We start from the raw sequence: 23046 nt of genomic DNA on the forward strand, positions 1-23046 counted from the left end.
CATTAGTTGTCTCCAGATTTCTACATTAGGAGACTTCAGCTGCAACACTCAGCACAATCTTAAGTTCATGCTCTTGCTATGACATTCTGAATAGTCAAGTTTCTGAAGTACTTTCTCAATAAATTTACAAAAATTATGTAGAATTTAACTCAGAATTAAAATGATCAGCGTGTACAAGCTGTATTGTTCATGACAGAACTGCAACTATACTTTGATCAACCCAATGTGTGACCTTGATTTTATGAAAGTTTGTTTCATCATCACAAGAGAACTACCTAACAATGGAGGTGAGAAGCTGAGAAATTGATTTCTGAATTGAACAGATTGAACATGGAAACTAGTCTTGCATTTTGTAGTTTGCCTGAAGTAGCAATGGCCCACATTCAAGCATTTGAGCAGCAAACTATCATCAACCCAGGATTAGAACTGCATGCAAAAGTGCCATCGCACTGTTTACCAGAGAGTCACAATATGGGGATTGAACACATTGCTCCCTCTCTTTGTATAGTAAGCAAGTAACCCTCAGTCCTGAGACTAAAGCCAGTGGTGATTTTAGTAGACCCAACAATAGCATTCAGAACCACATAACATCTTGTATTTATTGATCACCTATAAAACGTGGCCAGGATTATTCAGGTAATATGTAGCTGGGCTTTTCCAGTAAGTGATAAATGGGGACAGGAAACCCTTCAAGATTCAGTTTCTAACCCAATTAACATTTACATGAAGCTGCTGAGCAAGATCACCCTGCTTGATTTCTTGTTTTCATCAAATCCAGGAGCATAAGATTAAGATCTGAGCCAATATTCTACAAACATGGTTAATTTAGGAAGGTATACAAGCTAAAGCTAAATCCAAATGAGATATAGATGCTAGAGGAACCAAAAGGGAGTTGTTTATGGTTTGCCAGATTCACAGAACAATTTTTATGCTATTAGAAAACATTTTTAATCAAGCAAGCAGTCAGGTTTACAACTGCAAGATGGACCTTTCCCATGCTCCCACATCCTTATGAATGGTCCCTGTGCTCCATGTCCCTATGAACTTATGAAAACAGAAAAAAATCATCAGGGGGGAAATTGTCTTAAAATCCAAGCTTTGGCAGACCATGAATGAGAATTTCACCAATTAAAATGTGGGGGTCTAATAGTCTTTCTTCTTTAGCAATTTCATCTCCAAATGTACTTACGGAAAAACATGAAATACTATCTTAAAAATATTAAGTATGACCTAGTGGAGTAAGCAGAGGGAGATAGTAGAAACTTTTACTTTTACATTCTGAAAACAGAATTACAAAACATTCATCAACTTTGATACAGGTGAACGCAGACCACCAGTTTCTCTTAAATTGACACAAAAGTGACAAAACAATTGGTAAAGATTCTTTATAGTCACCTCTTTTCCAAATTAGATTGCATAACTATCCAAAGATCATTGACATATATACATTTATTTAACAAGTTTTTACTTCAATAGCTTCTCTCTTTCAATCAATAGTTCTTTCTCACTTTCTTCAATTTCCCTAAGCAATGCTTCCTTTTCCTTAAAGTAAATCTGGAAACATTCAATGTGTTCCACCTTTTCTTTAACACTTAAGTATGGATTTTTGGAAAGTCCACAAGTCACAAGCTCCATGAAATGGCGAATTGGTCCTTCCTTAGGAAAGTCCTCCAAATATTTATCAAAAAATATATGATCATGAAATTCACCATCATCTTCAAGTCCTAAAAAAGTTAAGCACAATAATTACCAAACCATTACAAAATTAATAGTTCACTGTTCCCCAGAGAATGAACCTAGTAGAGGATTATTAAAACGTCTTTTCAAAATCTGCCAACCCCTTCCCACACAAGTTCCTTATCCCTATCATCATCATCTTCTTCTAGTCAAGAAATAAATTGGAAATTTGCAAAAATAAAAGCAAGACCTTGAACATTTGTAACTAGAATAAAATGTTTTTATTCTGTTATCCAATTTATCTTGGTCACAGAACTATTTGCTTCACTGAGATATCCAGATTCCTTGACCAAGCCTAAAGTTACAATCCTATGCATACAGACCTGGGAATAAGCCCATAGTGGAATTGGCTTCTGATTAACCATGCACAGGATGGTAATGTAAAAAAACTTCTGAATTTTGTTTCACAAAAGCAATTTAGTGAAATGCCAAAATTAGAACATACACCAAAGCTTACTCCTGCCCACACTTTCCTGAGTGTAAGCTCTACTGAATACAATAGGACTTACTTCTGAGTAGAAATGCATAGGTTTGTGCCCTAAATGGTTTATAAGCAGAAGTGCTCCATATTCAAGCTTACACATTTAGAACATTAAGGGTGCAATCCTACCCTGCGCTGGAACAGGCAAGCCAAGAGGCTTGGCTGTATCCAACATGGGATAGGGGCCCAAAGGTGTGGGATAGGGGTAAGGTGCCCTTGCCCCTATGGGTCTCCTCGGACTTGCACCACCTCCTGAGGGGGCACAAGTCCAATAATAATAATAATAATAACAGGTATTTATATACCGCCTTTCTTGGTCTTTATTCAAGACTTTATTCAAGGCAGTTTACATTGGCAGGCTTTTATTTAAATCCCTTATTAAATAGGGATTTTTACAATTGAAAGAAGGTTCTTTCTTTCAAGAACCACTACATTCAAGGTGTTTCATTCCGATCTGGCTTCACATTCTGGCCTCCATCCTCCCACGCTCAGAGCAGATGGAAATAGCTCGGCTTCAGCTTGTCAGCTGCTTCAGGGTCGCACAGTGCCGGTGGCCTCAAACTGGCGACTTTGTGGATGTTATCTTCAGGCAGACGGACGCTCTACCCTCTAGACCAGACCTCCTGCCCAAAGAGTGTGGAGTGTCTTGAAGCTGCTCTGAACTCCCTGGGAATGGGGGTTGGCATCCGGCATTACTGCCAGATTCTAGCCCCGCCTCCCACTCACTGCCTGTCCCCGGAACCGCCCACCACTGGCCCTCCCCCTCCCCAGGAATACCTCCCTCCCACCTCCTCCCCACCCACCCCAGAGCCTTGCATCAGCCCAGCCAGGCAGATGCAAGGCTTGCCACACAAGCTGCCATGGAGCTGGATGTGCCGTGTGCCAGCACACCTCTGTGCGTCAGCATGACTTACGCATGAGGAAGCACAAACATACTTTATGGCATGTTTGTGACCCTCCTGGGCCAGTGCAAGTCCTCCTCTGGATTGCGCCCTCAGTGTGATATTAGTTTTTTTTTAAGTGTGATATTCATTTCTTATAAAAAATGTGAACTGTGGAAAAGTCTTCTTACATGCAGTGCAATAGCTAGCTGGTTGGAAAAGAAATATTGTTCAATGTCACCCTATCCATTCCATTCCAGCCATTTGGAGAATCTAGAAGGACTTTTAAATATCTTGGATTCTGTCAGTTGCTGCTGCCACTATTGATGGGACTGAAGAAGACAAACTGGAGTGAAGTGGAGCAAACTGGTTGACAAAGATGGATCTGGAGGACCACAAGCACAGTTTTACTTAGTTGGAAGTGTTAGAATCTTGGTGGTCCCAGGAGTGGTGCTGGATGTTCATAGTAAAGGCCAACTGGTAAATTTATACAACGAAAAGGAAGGATTTCTTAAATGGATCTACACAAGGAGATCAGGAAACAGAAGCAAAATAGAAATACCTATCCCGATATATGGTAGGTTAAAAAATATAATGGTATAATTAAATCACCAGAAGTGATATAGTCAATAATTCAAAAGTTATTGCAAATCCCTTTTCCATTTAGGATGGTTTCTTGTGTCACAGCTTTCCTCTTTCACAATAGTAAGAGTAGTGCTGAAGTGGGTTTTTAGATCTGCCAAGTAAGTTCCAAATCTTTGGAAGCATCAGGATGAATTTTCAAGAAAAGTTATTGTATTCAAAATTGGCCCTCTTAAATCTAAAACCTTATGCTTTCTTTTGACATAAAACAGGTGTATTATAGCCCAATCCTAATCAACACGCCAGCACCTGTGCAGCCACAGTGCAGCCCCCCAAAGTAAGGGAACAAATGTTCCATTATCTTGCAGAGGCCTCCTTGACTACACTCCTGCCACAGAATGTAACATGCACCTTGTTGGCATACTGCATCAGCACTGGAAAATTGGATAGGATTGGGCTTAGTCAGGAAGGAGAGACCTCAGTTTTTCCTTTAAATCTAGTGTCCCCCCCACCTCCATAATATTTTAGCTAAGTCAAACATACTAAATTTCCCAGTCAAGACCATATAGACCACAATGATTCCAAGATCCACCACAGACACGCCACCATAAGTCGATCCCACAGATAAGTCGAGGGCAGGTTTGAGCCAAGAGTCATGGAATTTTCTATGACCCTTGGATAAGTCGGGGGTTAAACTTAGGGGGGTGTCTGACTATAGTTTTGTCTGATTTTACAGGCCAGATCCTGAAAAATAACCCACCACTAATTGTTACCTAAGAACTGTAGTCTCTAATTTATTAAAAACATAGTAAAAGATCATAAGATAAATTTTTATTCTTTTTAAATTCTGGTCTTCATCACAGGACCTTTAGGGGTACTTGAAAAAGAATGGAATAATGGCAGAAAAAGGCAGGTCATGCTCCAGAATGCCTTGCAAGACAGGAATGCCTTGCAAGGACCAGCAAGGCAGGAAGGGACATAGCTAGTTGGCTGTGAAAGCCCCACCAATAGCTAGTTTTTGGTCATCAATTCATCTGTGAACCAGTGATTGAAAACCAGCACATAATAACATAATATGAAACATAATATGGAAAGTGATCAATCACCCAGAATTTCTCAGCACACTTCTGGTGCAAAACAGTGCAAAGGGTCTTCTGTTCTTCAAACAGATAAAAAGAAAAAACACTGTGATAAATACATGAAGTCTGGGCTTTCATATAGAGGAGATGAGGGCTTTTATTTTATTACAAACATTTTGCTAATACGAAGGGTACAATTTATGGAAATGGGCTGCCAAGGGATATGCAAGTGAAAAAGGTTGGGAATCACTGCAGGAGATCCAGGAATCAAATCCACCTTTAAGGGGTCTGGTGTGTTAAGCCAGAAGCTCTACGTACAACATACAACCCATAACACATAACTGGGAGTGTGCAATTCAATTCACGGCAGAGAGATGAAGCTGCATATATTTGCAGCCCTTTTTACTGAGAAGTAGACCCACTGCTTTCCATGGGTGTTATTCTTAAGTAAGGGTGCATTGAATTATAGCCTGCTTCAAATGGAAAGGAGGATTCCCATCCTGGTGTTTCAAAAAACGGACCTGCTTTGCAAGCATTTGCAAAGCAGAACCAGGCTGCAGCAGAAGGAAGGAGAATAAAAGGTTAACAAATTGCTTCTAAGGAGCTGTGCCTGCCTGCTGCTTGAGAAACTACTTTTCAGAGTTGAAAGGCTTTGCCCTCTGATTGACCGGAGATAAGGCAAGTGATAATTTGAGCTTGATTACTTGGTAAAAATTTCAATGGGCAAATATCTATGGTATTTCTCTGCTGATGGGACATCAAGGCAAGTGTACTGCTAAAAGGGGAGACAGAAGTGTTGATCTTCCCATTTATTGAGCTAGTTTGCTCTATGGTCTCAGTTACTCTGCTCTCAGGAGCTCTATAAAATGAAGTCAAATGTCAACAGTTCACTGGTGATTTGGGTGAGGTGAAAACAGTTGTATTTTGCATGCAGAGAGCCAGGTCCTTCATTTCACTTCCTCTTGAACTTCCTATTTAGCTCTATACCTAAAAGTTGTTACCTTTATGGGAAGGTAAACCAAATCCTTGGCTTTTCCAGGGCGGTCTGGTATCAAGCACATGAAACCTAATTTACGGAACTTTAGCATTTCTACCACTGAGCCCACAATGTAAGACCTGCCTTGTCCATCCAAAAAGAATACCCCAGAGCATCACTCTGACCAGAACCACTTGATAAACAACACATAGGACTGTGCACTAAAGTCTCAAAGCAGTGCAGAAATGCTCATCTGTCTGCTCAGACTTTAGCCATTTAAAGAAACCAGAGGTGTCCGCAGAAGGGATGGAGCCGGGGAGAGACTTCTGATGGACTACTAGTTTCAGGCTTCAGCTGAAGACAAACCACTGCTAATGCAACGGCTTTGCTGTACTGCTCCTGATTATTCAAACTTTGTTTCACAGTGATCTGGTGCATTGCATCAACTTCTGACTATTCTGTTCATGACCCTGTCTGTGACTAACTGCTGATTCAAATATGCGTTTTCATTCTTTTATGGTTTCTCCCTTGATATATGAACTGTGTTAACTGAGAAGCACAGCATTTTGAGTTCACACTGGGTAATAAGGAAGTTCTATCTGTGAAATACACACAAGTGCATCATGGTCAACAAGTGACTAACAAGCATGAGTGTAATGGCATTCTCCCTCTTTCTACCATTTTCATATATCATGGATTTCAGCCTTGGTTGCCTACACACTGCCCTGGCAGAGACAGCTCCCAGCTTTCCCTTCAACCTAAGCTCTGCTTGTTGCCCTTGGACAGTCACTCAGGTCAGGTGGGGATAGGAGTGGAGGGGAGAGGAATAAGGATGGCTTTAAATTCTTTATTTCTTCATTACTGTAGAGACTTTAAAATAATCTTTCCTCTTGCTTGGTAGTACCAATGAAGGATTTTGTTGTTGTTTTTAATTAGCACCTTTCATCAGGCTCATAGGGGATGGTTTTTAAAAAATTTAAAACAATGACGAAACTAGAGCAGCCAAAGAGCTCTCTCAAAATCAACAGGAAAATCCAAGAACAACTTATCACATATTTGAATCTATTTCATAGTATATAGGAAACAGAACTGGAAGGCAACCTCTCTAGGACACATACCAGCTTCGTTGTTAATTGGAAACTCCCAAAGTTTTCCCTCTTTTGTCCACTGTATCATCTCCTCAAAACCATTCCGAGCTGGCTGCTGACTGACTGCAGCAATTTCCATAGCAAGTTCCAGATCCCAGAGTGTTGGCATTGTCACTAGGCACAAAAAAAGAAAGAGACACATGCAAAACAAGTCAAGTTCTCTATAAATTGCTGTGAGCTGAAGATGACAAAAAGCACCAAGGTTGCCAACATTAACAAAAGCAGAAGAGGTGCATTTTCAAAATTCTGAATTAGCCACTTCTTTGGTGTGCTGCTGCCATACAAGCACATTCAGTGTCATAATTATTATGAAAACAAATTTACTTTTGGGTCAACATATTAAAAATACTGAGCTGATTTTTCACAGCATCACTTTCCCCCCTTCATTTTCCACGCACATTTAGCTGTAATCCAGCAGCCTGAAGGCTGGGTTGATTAACAGAAATCTCAGTGTGTTTTCAAGAGTTTACTTGGCATGATTTTCATTATTATTATGATCAGGATCAGGAACACAATCTGGAGAATGTTTCACTTTCATTTCAGTGTGACAAATCACATAGTAAATTACAGGTAGAACTAATTTCTCTTTGGATTCTGGATTGATGTTGTAAAGTTGTACTGTACCAGGAAGAAAAACAGGGCACAAGAAATGCTGCACCCAGAAAGTGGAATTATAGCCAAAGAGATGAGACAAAGACACATAGCTGGGTTCTTCAACAATTCAGGTCATATATTTACTTAGAAAAATATTACTTTCCTATCACCTCTGGGCTGATGTCCAACATTTCTATGCAAACCTTAGGTCAACTACCGTATACCGTTCCAGGTGAGCTGGAACGACTTCTATGAAAGACTAGAACTATTCAATTGCAAAAATCCCTACGGGGGTTTAGAACAGCCTGCCTATGTAAACTGCCTTGGATTAAAGTCTGGGGAGAAATCTGACGACCAAAGAAAGGCGGTATATAAATACCTGTATGTATAAATATACAGCAGGTGGACAGCTTCCAAAGAACAGTGGATTAGTTTTATTATATTAAATTATCTCAATTTGATTGTTGTTACTGAATTTCTACTAACCTGTCTCAAGTGTTTCCTCTGTAGCAGAAGGAGGAGTGAAAATATTGAGTCTTTTTCCTGAATACAGCCCCCTCCTAGGTGACAAAAACAGGAAGAGAGTAACACACCCTTTTCAACTTTTAGTAGTATGGTCTTGTAATAACTTCAATAGAGATGAATTTGGAATATTACATGTACTGAATCGTAAAGCAACCCAGATGCACAACTGCATGAGATACCAACATCTGCAAAAACTGAAATTATGCAAAATAAGATAAATTGTGCTCAGTGTTCATTAACTGTACATATCACAGAATTCATTTCTTTTACTGCAAAATTTTAATTTTGTTTTTTCTTCCAAGTTGCTGGCTAAACCAGATCAAGTTTCTGATAAATCCTTCTTTCATTCATTTCCTGCAAAGCAGGAGATGAGCACCTCGCCAGAGCTCCTTTGGCTCTGCATTCACTTTCAGCTGCACCACCAACCTTGAACAGATCTGTCTGTGCCAAACTTATCTGCTGGGGGAGGGAAACAGCTACCTGCGCGAGGCAAATGCCCTGTAGTGAATGCAGTGTACCTCCATTTCCTCTTCAAAATAAAGCCTTTGCCAGCATACTAGCTAACTGACAGGATGATAATGCTCAGCATTTTTATAAATGCATTTCAAAGACTCAAAGCACAGGGCCCAATCCTATCCAACTTTCCAGTTGCACCCTGCAGTGGGGGAGCAGTTATGGAGGCCCCCTCAACGTAAGGGAACATTAGTTCCCTTACCTCAGGGCTGCACTGTGGCTGCATCAGCCCTGGAAAGTAGGATTGGGCCCACAGTCTCTCAGCTATGATTTCAATGGCCCTGTCCACCAATTTATCTTCAATGACTCAGTTCTGAATGTCCTACTTGGTATTTTGCTGATAAACTTTGATAGATTGTAAGCTTAACTAAAGAAAACACTAATTCTTTCAAGGTTCAGCCGGAAAACATTAATCTTTCAGCAATCAAGATGTATCCTACCATTGGACTTGTAATATTGTTTTAAACATTCAATAGATGTAGCCAAGTGTCTAGTAACATATGTATATCCATTATCACATTTATTGTATCATATTATAGATGGTAAAAATTGTCCGCAGCGGTCATGCAAAACCAGCACTTTCCATGCTTAGTTTTGTAGCTTTGTACAGTCTGGTATAAGGTGCCTCTGAAATGTCACCTTGAACCTATCTGTTCCACTATTTAGTCGAAATGAAACGAAAGGAGTGCTCTTGGAGAACAACCATTGCCAAACATTAGGTACATCTTAGCGGCTCAGTTCAGACAGGAGTTGAAAATCTTGATACAATGGAAGTCTTATAACAATACAGTGCCTGTAAACCATAGTGGTATCAATTTTATATCAATCCTTCTAGTGACCTAATCTACTTGTCCTCCATTTCCTAAAGTTTCCTAAAAATTGGATTTGTCATTTAGATCAATGATGGTATATTTGGTGCTGCCTTAGTTGTATTTCTGAGTTTGCCTGGCTCATGTTCTTAGTTATCATGCCACGTCAGCTTGGGGATGGACTTAATATCATTCCCACAAATATAATTTTCCTCCTTTTCAATTGTTTACTCCTAGGGGGTAAATTGTTTACTCCTAGGGGGCAATATTCAACCTAGAAAAGAGTCATTTTGCATAATAATCGAGTATGGGTTGTAACAAGAAGGTACCCTTTAACTGACTCCTATTTTTGATTCCCAGACTTTTTGTTTTCATCAAAATAAGCCATTACACATCTCAAAGGCAGTTTTTAACATTTTGGTAAGGCTAAAATGTTGCCCCACTTTTCAGCATAGAGGCTAACAGGCAAAAATAACTTTGAATGAATACTTTGGAAATCACACAACATCTACAATACAACATGGTCCTCCTTAAGCAGCTTGTGCAGTACATGTACACTGGCATTTTGGCTACATTGTCTAACACTTTTCTGATTTCAGCAATGACAGATTATATCTTGGAGAGGAGCAGGCAGAGGAAGAGCAAAGGAAGCACCTTTTGGTTCCAGCAGTTTCACGAGGAACACTTCTGTCAATCATATAGCCTCGTCCATCATCATCAAACTGAATCTGATTGGATGGCCTGAAGGCATCCCGTGTTGGAGGCTTTCTTCCAATCTTCATATTTGCAATTATGCCACTACAATAAAAATATCAATATCTGTTAAGGAGAATGCTCAGTAAGAACATAAGAACAGCCCCACTGGATCAGGCCATAGGCCCATCTAGTCCAGCTTCCTGTATCTCACAGTGGCCCACCAAATGCCCCAGGGAGCACACCAGATAACAAGAGACCTGCCTCCTGGTGCCCTCCCTTGCAGCTGGCATTCTGACATAGCCCATTTCTAAAATCAGGAGGTTGTACATGCACATCATGGCTTGTAACCCGTAATGGATTTTTCCTCCAGAAACTTGTCCAATTCCCTTTTAAAGGCATCCAGGCCAGATGCCGTCACCACATCCTGTGGCAAGGAGTTCCACAGACCAACCACACGCTGAGTAAAGAAATATTTTCTTTTGTCTGTTCTAACTCTCCCAACACTCAATTTTAGTGGATGTCCCCTGGTTCTGGTGTTATGTGAGAGTGTAAAGAGCATCTCCCTATCCACTCTGTCCATCCCCTGCATAATTTTGTATGTCTCAATCATGTCCCACCTCAGGCATCTCTTTTCTAGGCTGAAGAGGCCCAAATGCCGTAGCCTTTCCTCATAAGGATGGTGCCCCAGCCCAGTAATCAGCTGCTCTCTTTTGCAGCTTTTCCATTTCCACTATGTCTTTTTTGAGATGTAGCGACCAGAATTGGACACAATACTCCAGGTGTGGCCTTACCATCGATTTGTACAACAGCATTATAATATTAGCCATTTTGTTCAATACCTTTTCTAATGATCCCAAGCATAGAATTGGCCTTCTTCACTGCCACCGCACATTGGGTCGACACTTTCATCGATCTGTCCACCACCACCCCAAGATCTCTCTCCTGATCTGTCACAGACAGCTCAGAACCCATCAGCCTATATCGAAAGTTTTGATTTTTTGCCCCAATGTGCATGACCTTATACTTACTGACATTGAAGCGCATCTGCCATTTTGCTGCCCATTCTGCCAGTCTGGAGAGATCCTTCTGGAGCTCCTCACAATCACTTCTGGTCTTCACCACTTGGAAAAGTTTGGTGTCGCCTGCAAACTTAGCCAACTCACTGCTCACCCCTGTCTCCAGGTCATTTATGAACAGGTTGAAAAGCACCGGTCCCAGGACAGATCCTTGGGGCACACCGCTTTTCACCTCTCTCCATTGTGAAAACTGCCCATTGACACCCACTCTCTGTTTCCTGGCCTTCAACCAGTTCTCAATCCAGGAGAGGACCTGTCCGCTAATTCCCTGACTGTGGAGTTTTTTCAGTAGCCTTTGGTGAGGGACCGTGTCAAACGCCTTCTGAAAGTCCTCCTCTTTCCTCACGTTATCTACCTTTTAAACTAATAATTACATGAACAACCAACAACCCTTAATTCTCATTTACAGAAACATATGTCACACACGACTTTTCAGTCTAAGGCAGTTTCCAAAATAAAATACAATAAAATACTTAAAGGATTGCAAAAGCGAAAAACAATTTTTAAAAACCACAGCAGCCATGTGATTTGGTCCACCACCCAGAAGCGCAGCTGGGGCAGCAGGGTGGTAAGTATGGCATACTCTGCAACATGCTATGTAAGCAGCCCCTCCTCCTTGGCATTGGGAGTCATTCAGGGCATCAGTAATATGCTGCCACTGCTGCCCCAAATGGCTCCAATGCCAAGGGGGAGGGGCTGCTTACACGGCATGTTGCAGAGCGTGCCGTGCTTATCATGCTCCCCCCCCAGCTCCACGTCTGCATCCACCCTCCAAAAGGCCTGCCAGAATACCTTAAACATCTTCCTATAGGTCAAAAGAAGCAGGCATTTACAGATAGCATGAGTTCCAAAATGCTGGGGCTGCTACAGAGAAGGCCCTTTTCTGCCCCCAATTATTCTCACTATTTGCAAAAAAAAAAAAAAAAAGGCTCCTGGGCAGGGCCTTCCTCAGTAGAACTGAACAGGTGGAGGAGGGGTTGGGTGCTCTTATGATGAAATAGTCACTCAAATCAGAAAGGACTTTGTAGGTCAATATTAGTATGGAGGCTGGAGCACCTCAAATTGAGCCTGGAAACAAACCAATAGCCAACACAGCTGCAGCAGCACAGTTTGACTATTCACAAATCCTCTGTCAACTGAGAAGCAAGACACAGCACTCTGTACCATATGAAGCTTCCACACCATTTTCAAGGAAAGTATTATGTAGAGCACACTGCAACGATTGATCCTCAAGCCTACAGAAAGTATGGATAATAGCATCAAGATACTTGAAGGGCTGCAGCCAGTGTACCAGATACAACACATACACACACACTCCTAGCCAAAGCCAGTGCCTTGTTTTTTAAGCAGCAAACGTAGATTTAGGAGTATTCCAAGCCCCGCACATAACAGGCAAACTCACTATCTCCATAGCCCACTATGTTCACCCACTATCATTCCATCTTGCCTGGATTCCGTTTCAATCTGTTAACCTGCATGCGCTTGATTATAGCCTTCATGCACTGACGCAGAACAGAAGCAACTACTCTCAGACCCCTTCAGATAATTCAACAGAATTGAGCAATCCTGAGCATACTGATGTACATATTAAATACCAATGGCAACAACAGTGACCTCTGAGGAACACCACCTGCCAAAAAGGGGAAACTAAAAATCAGTTAAGAATTCACTGGACTTCTCACGGAGAGATTGGATCATCTTTAAGAGTACAGACTACCCTCCCTCAAGGAGGTACTGACTATACTGACCAAGAGCACGCCTTACCTCACCTTGCCTGGGATGAACAAGGATCAAGGCTATATATGATTATATGGCCAGCCCCAAGCACTTGGTCAACATTTTCAAGGGTCATAAAAGTAAAACTGCAGGATAGACAAGCAGGTGATGCCTCAGGCTTGGACTCTGCTTGAACTGTGGCTTGTAATACCTGTTGATTACTTCACCTTCAGGTGGGGCAATCCAGGCCAGAAGAGGCCTTGCATCACTTAAACAGTGGCAGCAAACGTTTGCATCGAGTGGTAGTGAAGTACAAAACCTTTGCCACTATCACCACCACCTTCACAGCAATGTAGGAGGAGCTTTACAGCACTATATGTCAAATTCTGTGTGCATTTTCTGTCCCTTGTATTCAAGCCCTCTCACTTCTATACGGCACCCAGCCCTGACTGAGCTTCTAGCTAGCATATCAATGAGCAGGGAATCTACTTTATGAATATGAAGGATATGCTAGAAGCTCAATCTGGGCTGGGGGTCGTACAGAAGATGGTCTGTACCCTCATATCCTTGCAAGTAAATATGGGGGGGGGGCTGTCAAAATAGCTGGCTTCCTCCTTTCCCAAACACCAGCTCCAGACAATGGTGGTACATGTGCACCTCCCTCTACAACCAGCAAATCTCTTTCTTGTTTGATATCAGGGAGAGTTGAATACATAATACTGCTGAGATATACACCAAATTAACATCTAAGAACTATGTGGTTCGTGGAAAAATATAGCAATCTTCTTTTCATCTGAAGACAAGAGGCATTCAAAATACCTCTTTGTTCTAAATGTGGTCTGATTTGTAATGAAGTGCAAACCTTTAATATTTTTGTTCAGTGATGTCATAATTTCCACTGAGAGAAACCTCATTCCACCCTCTGAAAGAATTCTCTACTGTTATTCCCATTTAGCAAACATTCAGTCCTTCCTGTGTCTGCAGAATAAACTGATGGGCAAAGATTTTGCAGAGCAGTGACATCTACAGGCCACACTGTATTACTGCAAATAGAATAACTCAAAAGATTTACTTGCCAAGAATGATACGGTTGAGAAATGCAAGAATATACTGTATTAAATTACACCGAAGATCTGTTTAATAATTTGTATTTATTTGAGAAAATAACTGATTTTCTGAAAAAGGGTTATGCAAGAAAGCTATTCGGTTTTAATAGACCAGATGACATTGTACAACTATTTAAACTGGAAAAGACTGCTACCAACAACTAGTTTGGTTTAATAAAGAACTGTTTAAAGGGCAAGTGACAACAATTTGCACTAACTGGCAAATACTAACACTGAATAACAGTAACCACAACTGATCACAACTATCACTCTTGAGACTTCTTACATTCAACATCATAATTCATGAAACTTGGGAGTGAGGCTGAAGTTAGAAAACACTCCCTATATGCAAAAGTTAACATATGATCTCCAATTGGAGAAATCAAAATTGAATGCAACCTCACAGTATAAATGTAATCATGTGTTTGGAGATGGTGATCGTTTTCTTGTCCGTAACAAGGTAAAATTTTCTGAAATTTTGGTTAATCACAAGGTGACTGTGAGTTGGAGGTATTCCAACATCTGGCAATGACTCAAAAATATGAACTCCCTTCTACAAAACATTCACGAGACATCTGTAATACAGTTTCCAATGCTAATTCTATGCTAATGTAATTCAAACAGAGGCTATCACAAAAATGGAGCCTAACTAGAAAAAAGGCCAACACGGTCATTTTAATTTTTTAAAAAGGGGATTAAATGAGGCCATAAGAACACTCTATAAGTGTATCATTGGATTTTGTAAATAGGGATGGGCTCTTTAACTTTTCCATGAGACAAGACAAATGGCTAAGGGCCCAATCCTATCCAATTTTCTAGTGCCAGTGCTGCTGTGCCAATGGGGTATGCACTGCTTCCTATGTTGGGGAGGCAGTCACAGAGGTCTCCTTAAGGTATGGGAACATTTGTTCCCTTACCTCGGGGCTGCATTGCAGCTACCCCAGTGCTGGAACGTTGGATAGGATTGGGCCCTAAGCTGGCCACTAAAAAAATTTAGCTTGGGAATCAGATGAAGTTTTTTAATGCCAAAATGCAACATTCCGAAACAGTGTGTTCCTGAAACAGTTGTGAGAGCACATTACTTCATCAGCTGAAACAGTTGGAAGCATTTATTCTCAGGCGTGGTCCATTCAGTGAGGAAGAAATTCCCTCAGCCAGATATTATGCATTTCTTGCCCATCCCCAATCTGCCACAAACTATAGATTAAATAAATAAAATAAATAAATAAATGGAAAAGAAGATGATAATAAGTAGATGCTAATTCAAAAAATCGCGACATTCAGAAATCAAAAGAGCATTTCCATCTCCCTTCTGTTGACTTAGAGGCACTTTCAATCAAGACTTCAAGAGGAGACTTGAATATGGATTTGCTGAGCTGGAGTTTGATGTACGAAGCTGATACTGTCACCTTTGAGATAATCTTGGTTACTGTAACCACCTGCATGTCGTTTGTTGCAGTGTAAAACTGTTTTTCTCAACACATACAATAAAATAAGGCACATCCAGACCATTCCATGCATCTGGTGAAATGGATTCTAGCCTATCAAACCACATGCCTCAGTAAACATTAGTCTGAGGTGCAACATGACTCCTGCTATTTATTCGCTTCTGGTTTCTGCATGCTGAGGCCTGGATTCTTGATTCCAGGAAGGATATCTCTTGGATATAATGTCTGTTGCTGCAAACAAATGCTTCACATGTAGGGATGAGTGGGGCTTTGCGACTGCATCAATATGGGGCTTGTGGAATGCTATCCTCCTACTACCCCCACCATGACATGGTCTTTGCATCAAGAGGATCAAGGTCTGAAGAGGGCTTGTGTGGATGAGAGCATGACTGAAATCTCCAGATGACATCATCCAGTTGTTTCACGCAGATGATAAAGAGTGTGGGGGGCAAGCTGAAACCCTGTGGCACCTCACAAACCTAAGGCTATAGAGCTGAGTAGCAGTCCCCTTCAGAAAGGCTCAGAGTCACGAACCACAAAGCAGTGCTCCCAATTCTTTCCTACCTAGGTGGTCCAGACAGTTCTATTCAAATACTGCCACTCTGGTGTCCGTTGCAGAACCCAAAACAAGTAAACCTGAATTTTAATTATAATCACACACTGTTCTAAATAAAAACCATTCCGAACACTTCAAATATTAATAAAGCAGTGTATACATTTTAAAAATAAAATAACACAAATATTTCTAGATTGGTCTAACTGCAATACTATGACAGAGAACACAGTACAACACTGGGATCAGCATTATGTTTCCAAACCTTATATCAGTGGCCTCTCCACTTTTGCGTGCATCTGTGACTTCCTTGTGCTTTTTTAATAGTTGAAGTAATTCTGAAACTGTCCTTTTCCGGTCAAATGGGAGGGAAGATGCAACTGCAGAGGCTGCAGCCACCAGCTCTGGATCGACCGTGGTGCTGCTGGAAGAAAACGATGCAACAAATTATCATTTTTCTCTTTGTTCCTCACTTCCCGAGTTTTATCAACCATGTGAAAATGGTTAAGAGTCTGAATTACTCTGAATAGCAGCATCTGATCATGAAAAATCAGCATTACTAATTTCTTGTAAAATTTACGTATTTCTGTGAACAAAGCACTGGATTATTCATATTCTTGCCCTCCCCTAAGCACACACACAAAAAAATGCATTGTGTATAATAGAATGTAAATGCTTCATAACTTTACTTTCGTTGTTAAAAAGAAAGCAGCTTAGCCTTCATTATTGTGGAATTTTGTGTTACATCTGAGACAGTATGATGTATCAAGCCATGCCTTTTTTCCTTACACAGCATATAGCAAATTGAACCATGTTTCAATGGGTCAGAGCCAAAAGTGCCCTTCCTTACATGAAAGGCTTCTTCTGCACACAAAAGGGTTGTTTTACACCTTGCAAAAATAGTAAAGTACAAGTAAATCCAAAGATTTTTTCATTCTCTTGTAAGCAAAAGCATGACTTCCTACAGAACTTATTTTGGGGCTCCTGCATAAGTACCTGTGAAACGGCAGTCACTGAAATGTTCCACCGTGGTTCCTTGGATCAACCCACTATTGCTACAAAAGCATATAGCCTGAATAAACATATTCCATATATGGGGTCAGCCTTCCAGAGGCCAAACAGGATGTGTGGGTGGGGTTGTCCCAGTTGGAGAAGCCAAGGAAAACCCCACAGCAGGCCAGATGATCCAGGCATGGGCCTGGAGGGACTTACGACAGGTGCTGCAAGGGAGGCAGGTTGGTAAACCCCTGCTGCAGGAACACACCTTGGGCAAGGGAAGGTGGCAGGGAGCCTGGGGCAAGTCCCGGGAAAGACCAGAAACCCTATAACCCCAGTAAAGGAAACAAGCTGGGCAGGTAGAGGCAGAGGCAAGCCAGTGACAGAAAGCCTGAGTCCACAGATTGGCCCTATTTTGGGATGGGTTTCTGGGTCCTGTGACTCACTGGGATGAGACTCCACTGCTACCCACCATTCCTAGGGAATAGGCATTTGTGCCTTAGCACATTTTGGCCCTCAAGACTGGAAGTTCTGCCCCCCTAGAGAGATAGACAGGGAAGGGGCTGCCCCATTAAGCCTGCTATGCATGCAGGGAGGAGTAACAAGGTGGGGACTGGCTGCAGGACACTGGTAGTAATACATTTGAGACAGAGCCCCTCAGAGGAGGATGCCATGAGAGGATCAACAGTGAGTAAAGAGGGGCTGCCTATGGAAGAAGCATTCATGGGCAGGCACTCCAGGTATATTGTTAGTACAGAAATAAGTACAGTCAATTCTCATCTGCTGGGGTTAGGTTCTTAGAAAACCTAGTGGATACCAAATCAGTCAATAATGAATAATTGACCATATGAGAAAATGGGGTTAGGGAGGAAATCAAATTGGCACCCCTTTTTGACACCATGACCGCAGCTTCAGGAAATGATCTGAGAAACCCACGATGCTATACGGGGTAGCTAATCTGACCAGATAGTTTCAGAATGGCCATCATGGATAGCTTCAGAATGGCCACTGCAGATAACTTCAGAAAGGCTAGCAAATGGCGCAACGTAAGTTACGCTTGTGTTCCTGTGGATTATTGAATTCACAGGAAGGGAGTGCATGGTTACCAAGGATTTATTGTAGAACAGTGTTTCTCAAGGTTTGTCCTCCATTGTACCACTTCACGTGGTCCACCTATCTGAAGTACCACCAGAAGTAACTGGCAACAACATCATCATCATTTACTTCAGGGTTGGGAGGCCAGATGCAACAAACATCAGTAAGAGGCTCAGGGTGAATGGGAGGGTTTTTTCAAGCACAGAAAAGCATGCTTCGGAGCTCTGACTGCCAAACTGACCTCCTACCATTGTCTGTTGTGTCATGGTCCTGGTCTCACTGCCAGGTGGTAGGTGTTCTGCAAATACCAGCAGGCACCACCTCAAATACCACTGGTGGAATCCACACCACTGGTTGAGAAACACTGCTGTAGAAAGTTTGTTCCAGCTGATTCCCTACTTGGTAAGCATGATCTTTTTCAGCTCCCTGCCTCCTGCCAGCCCCATGAGTGAGATGCACCTTTGTGATGTGGAGCTCCCCTTGTGGGAGACCCTGGGGGCTGTGACAGCAAGTTTGTGCCAATGTAAAACACAGGGGCTTTAACACAGTCTTGTCTTTGCCAGCGTACTTTAAAAAAGGAAAGTAAATGCAGAAATACACCCCCATAACAAAGCAGTCTTCCCATTTTTTTCTGATAAAAGATGATTCACTTCTTGCATAGCCAAAAGGCAGGAAGCAGATAGGCAATGAACTGGTACAACAGGCAACAGAACTGGTACAACAAGAAAGAGAAATCTCTCATTCATCCTTCATATTTGTATAGCCCTGAGGACTGAACCCACAGAACCCACAGCTATGTAGCCATTCTTGTATAGCCCTTGTGTAGATTTTTGCATGTGAATGCAAAGCCACCTTGTCCAATGGAAGACCAAAGCAAAATTACACATATGTTGCTGTGGCTTGCAAATGAAGACCAAGCTGCTTATTTATTTAAAGAATTTCTACCCTACTCTGTACTCAAGGTGGCGTACAATAAAACATCAATACAATTATAAACAAACAATACTAAAACATTAATATAAAAACAATAAAACAACACCACCAATGGATCACAATTTCACAAAAAGCGCCAGTCCCCCTCCCTGAAATCAGCATTCAAAACCCCAGGTATGTTTAAAAAAACCTTTTTCATGGCAACAACACAATCTCAGAGGTGCCATCAGCACCATCACCCCTCCCCTGCAAATACAGTGGTCCCAAACTTCGTGTAAAGATTGGCAGTTCAATGTTATCCACATTTTCCTAGGAGTAAGCCCCACTGACTAATGGAACTTACTTCAGAGTAGACATGCATACAGTTGGGCTCTAGGACCACTGATCTAGAACTTTACCTCTTAGCTTTGTCTTCTGTAGCTTTCTGGAACATGCTACTTGCACTCTCCAAATTTTCTGGCAAATTCTTAGGTTGATCCTTTATTTTCTGGGATTTCAACATCTGGAACCTCTTCTTTGTACTTATTTCTACTTTCATTTCACTAATGATGTTTAGCAAGTTCTTTTTTGCAGTTGCTTGCATTTTCTTATCCTCTTGGTTTGGTGGGGTCTTTGGATCAGTACTATCAACTGGAGAAACTGGTTCATTTTTTTTGGTGCAGAAGGCAGGGCTGGTGCCAAAGCACTTGTGAGTCTCACTAGAAAAGGCATGGAAAACAAAGTCACACAGGGCACACCGGTCATTCAAAAATTTTGTTTCGCAACCCCATTTGCACAAATAATTTCCTTCTGCAAGCATTAAAACATTGCTAATAACAAGACTGCAATTATTCTCCATTCTAACTGAAGAGCTTATAGTAAAAACTCTTCCCATTTGGTTCTGAGGTTCAGTCCAATACAATTCAAAATGTAGCCAAAGCTAAGGGTCCCAGATGAGGTAAATCCATTGGAGGCTTTGGCAGGGATGCATTCATCAAGCCCCCAACCCTCAGTGGATCCCTTTAGTCTCCCATCCAACTTGGGATCTGCTCTCTCCTACCATGATCCTCCCTATGCCTTGCCTCGCTTCACCTCTTTCTCTGCCTTTCAAAACAGCATGTATGCTGTGGCCATACTGCTCTCTGCCACCACTCCTTCCAGGTGGCCTGGAAGGAAAGAAAAGCAGAATGATACAGTATCAGTGCATACTGGTTGACTGCTGCTGGTTGGGAAAAGAAGGGAACTGTGGCTGCACTCACCCCCTTGCCCACTGGGTCTCATGTTTCACAGTGGGGTCTGAAGTGGGCCCCAGCTCTTGACAAGTTGAAAACCAGTGAAAATGGCTGGTGGGAAATTTAGGACAGACAAAAGGAAGTACTGTACTTCTTCACATAGCTCATAGATAATCAGTTGAATTTGTTGCCAAGGTGAGGTGATGTCCACTACTTTGGATAACTTTAGGAGGAGATGACAAATTCATAGAGAACAGGTCTATCAGTGGCTCCCAGTCATGATGCCTACGCACTATTATTATTATTAACTTTATTTTTTATTTATTAACTTTATTAACTATCTCCAAGTTCAACAGCCATACTGAATACTAGTTGCAGGGGAGCACTGGCGGGGCAGAAGGATGCATTTCTCTCCTGCTTGTGAACTTCCCAGAGACAGCCAGTGGGCCACTGTGAAAAACAGGATGCTGGACTAGACGGGGCTTGATCCACCAAGGCCCACACAGGGGTAGCCCAGCCATAAGGTAGCTAGCTCCAAAGAGCTAGCTTTGGGAAATGGGCTGAGGGAGGCATCAAACTGGCACCCATCTGCATGCTATCCATTCCCTCATCTGATGGGAGTAGTACTGCCTCTTCCAACAGCATTTCCTCTTCGAAACAGCTGGGAGAGCACAGTGTTCACTCACAATATTCTCCCCATCACCAGCAGAAGCGGCATTGGACGAAATGAGGACAGTAGGTGCTGGTGCTGGCTGGCACTCATGCTGGTGCCCACGCTTGACACGGGTGGAGGCGAGCAGCAGAATTTGGCAGCAGAATCTTGGGCCACCCCAAGGCTCCGGCATTCGCAGTGGGGACTGGCACAGAACTGGTGCAACCCATCACACGTCCTCTCTGACCTTAGCTGGGGGATGCAGCACGTGAGGCAAAGGCCTCACACACCCTTTTCCAACAACTTTGTGGTGCAACAACGTTGTTGTGCGTTCCCCATCCTGGGAGAAGAGAGGTTTCAAAATCCCCTTTCTGGTGTCTTTTGCAAGCTTCCCCAGAAGAAAAGCACCAGCAGACCTGTCTCCTGTGCAAGCAAGTGCCCCCCACCTGGAGAGTGCCACAGAAGGGGGGGGAAGGAGGGCACAACATGCACCTGGCAGGCATGTGCTGGGGAAAGGCGGCTGCCCTTTGACCCCTTCCTGCCCAGCCTCAGGTGCACACCTTTGATCCCTGTTGCGTTTGCGCAACGTTGGGCAGGCATGGCTTGCTAAGGCCCTCCCAGAGGCAACCCCTTCCCCGTGCAGTACCTGCCCTGAGCCCCCACAGCTCCTCCCAGGAGGCGCAGGCGCAAGCGAGCGCGGAACCTCCCGGGCACCAGAACGCTTCGACACCACATCGCCTCCAAAGCACAGAACACACCGAGCCTGTCTGTTCCCGTAATCGGTCGCCCATAGCCGCTTCCGCCGTTCGATTGTGTCACCCTCTCACCCGTCCGTCCGGCCGCGCCACACAAACTCGGCCGATAAGTTCCGGCGCCCTGAGGTTCCGCCAGCCTGCAGTGCCAGACTGGCTCGCCTTCGCGGGCAGCTCCACACCTTGGAACGTGGCTGCAATTGCACAGGAGGGAGGAAAGAACTACAAAATGCAGTGCATTTTTTTTGCACTGCATTTTTAAAAGCTATGCATTGTTCTAAGTGTGCAAAATCCACAAACCCGTATATGGAAGTACCTTGCATGCAGAGTGACCAGGAGTCCTCTTTTTCCAGGACATGTCCTCTTTTTTTAGCCTTGTGTCCTGGAAAAGAACTGAAATGTCCTTCTTTTTCCTGTAAGTGGAGCCCCTGTAGGCACTGCATGGCCTTCCTTCAATTAATATGTTACATGTCATGTAGTTTTAAATTTTAAGTTTTTCAATGAAAAAGTTCACAAAGCAATTTACAGAGAAAAATCTAATGTTTCAATTAACCGCATACAATCAGCATATAAGTGCTTTTAGCTTTTATTTTGCTCCGGTCTACTTTTCTGGGGGGGATGTCCTATGTTTTTGGGGTGCCCCATCCTCTTTTGTGGTTATGATAACTGGTCACCCTGCTTGCATGCAATCTGCCCTGGTTGACAATAGTTCCCAGCCAGGTATGGGATTTTCTCAGCTTCTGCTACCTGATTCGAATTTCAGCTGGAGGAGATCATGCTTGGACATGGGATCTCTTGGTGCAAAGCATGACCACTGATCTATGATGACCTCCATCCAACATCTCACAGATGGAAATACAAACTCACCTCACTCCAGTTCTCACACTAATTCTTGTGTGCCAATTTCTAGTCATTAGCTTCCACTTAAGCCATTTCTGTCCAACTGAATGAAATGGCTGATGGCTGCTGATGGACTGATGAGTCAATGGACTTTAGAGACTGCTGGAGTAGAAACTGCTGGGGACACTGAGATTGGTGTTTGGCTGCCATGCCTAAGAACTGTGGAGGACCAAGGTGCAGCTGTAGTGGCAGGAGGAGCTGCTGGCAGAAGAGGGGAGGAAGGAGGATCTCTGCAGGCTGAACAGGTGAGCTACCCTGGAGATGGGGTCCAGCAGTACTGCAAGGCAGAACTAGGGTCATTTTTGAGGAAAGAAGAGGAGCTAATTAGCTTAAAGTGGGCATAATTTTCCAGGCAGAGCTTGGACTGGGAGTCTGGCAGAACAGGAGGTTGTTACAAATCCAGGACTAATTATGAAACCCTAGGTATGTCTGCTCAGAAGTAAGCCAAAGGGACTTACAGCCCAATCCTCTGCATGTCTACTCAGAAGTAAGTCACATTAGAGTCAATTGGGCTTACTCCCAGGAAAGTGTGGCTAGGATTGGGCTGTTAGGGAGCAATCCCAAACCACTTTCCAGCACCGAGGTAA

The 23046-nt window shown here is 42.7% G+C and overlaps 1 protein-coding gene across 3 annotated transcripts; it reads right to left on the bottom strand.

The window, feature by feature from the left end:
- Window positions 1–585: 585 nt before the first annotated feature.
- MRPS31 (mitochondrial ribosomal protein S31) lies at window positions 586–21644 on the bottom strand. 3 transcript variants are annotated; one of them, XM_066639613.1, is made up of 7 exons: window positions 21566–21644; window positions 19343–19642; window positions 16186–16344; window positions 9980–10123; window positions 7965–8038; window positions 6855–6998; window positions 586–1724 (listed from the first exon to the last, which is right to left on the bottom strand). In XM_066639613.1, the coding sequence occupies exons 2-7, from the start codon at window positions 19525–19527 to the stop codon at window positions 1465–1467; spliced, it is 966 nt and encodes a 321-aa protein (XP_066495710.1). In that variant the 5' UTR covers window positions 19528–19642; window positions 21566–21644; the 3' UTR covers window positions 586–1464. The 3 variants fall into 3 exon arrangements, with proteins under 3 accessions (XP_066495710.1, XP_066495702.1, XP_066495693.1); XM_066639605.1 differs by having other exon boundaries at window positions 16186–16341; window positions 21454–21626; XM_066639596.1 differs by having other exon boundaries at window positions 21454–21626.
- Window positions 21645–23046: the final 1402 nt, after the last annotated feature.

This window comes from Tiliqua scincoides, chromosome 1 (genome assembly GCF_035046505.1).
Source record: "Tiliqua scincoides isolate rTilSci1 chromosome 1, rTilSci1.hap2, whole genome shotgun sequence".
In the NCBI taxonomy this organism is placed as follows: Eukaryota; Metazoa; Chordata; class Lepidosauria; order Squamata; family Scincidae; genus Tiliqua; species Tiliqua scincoides.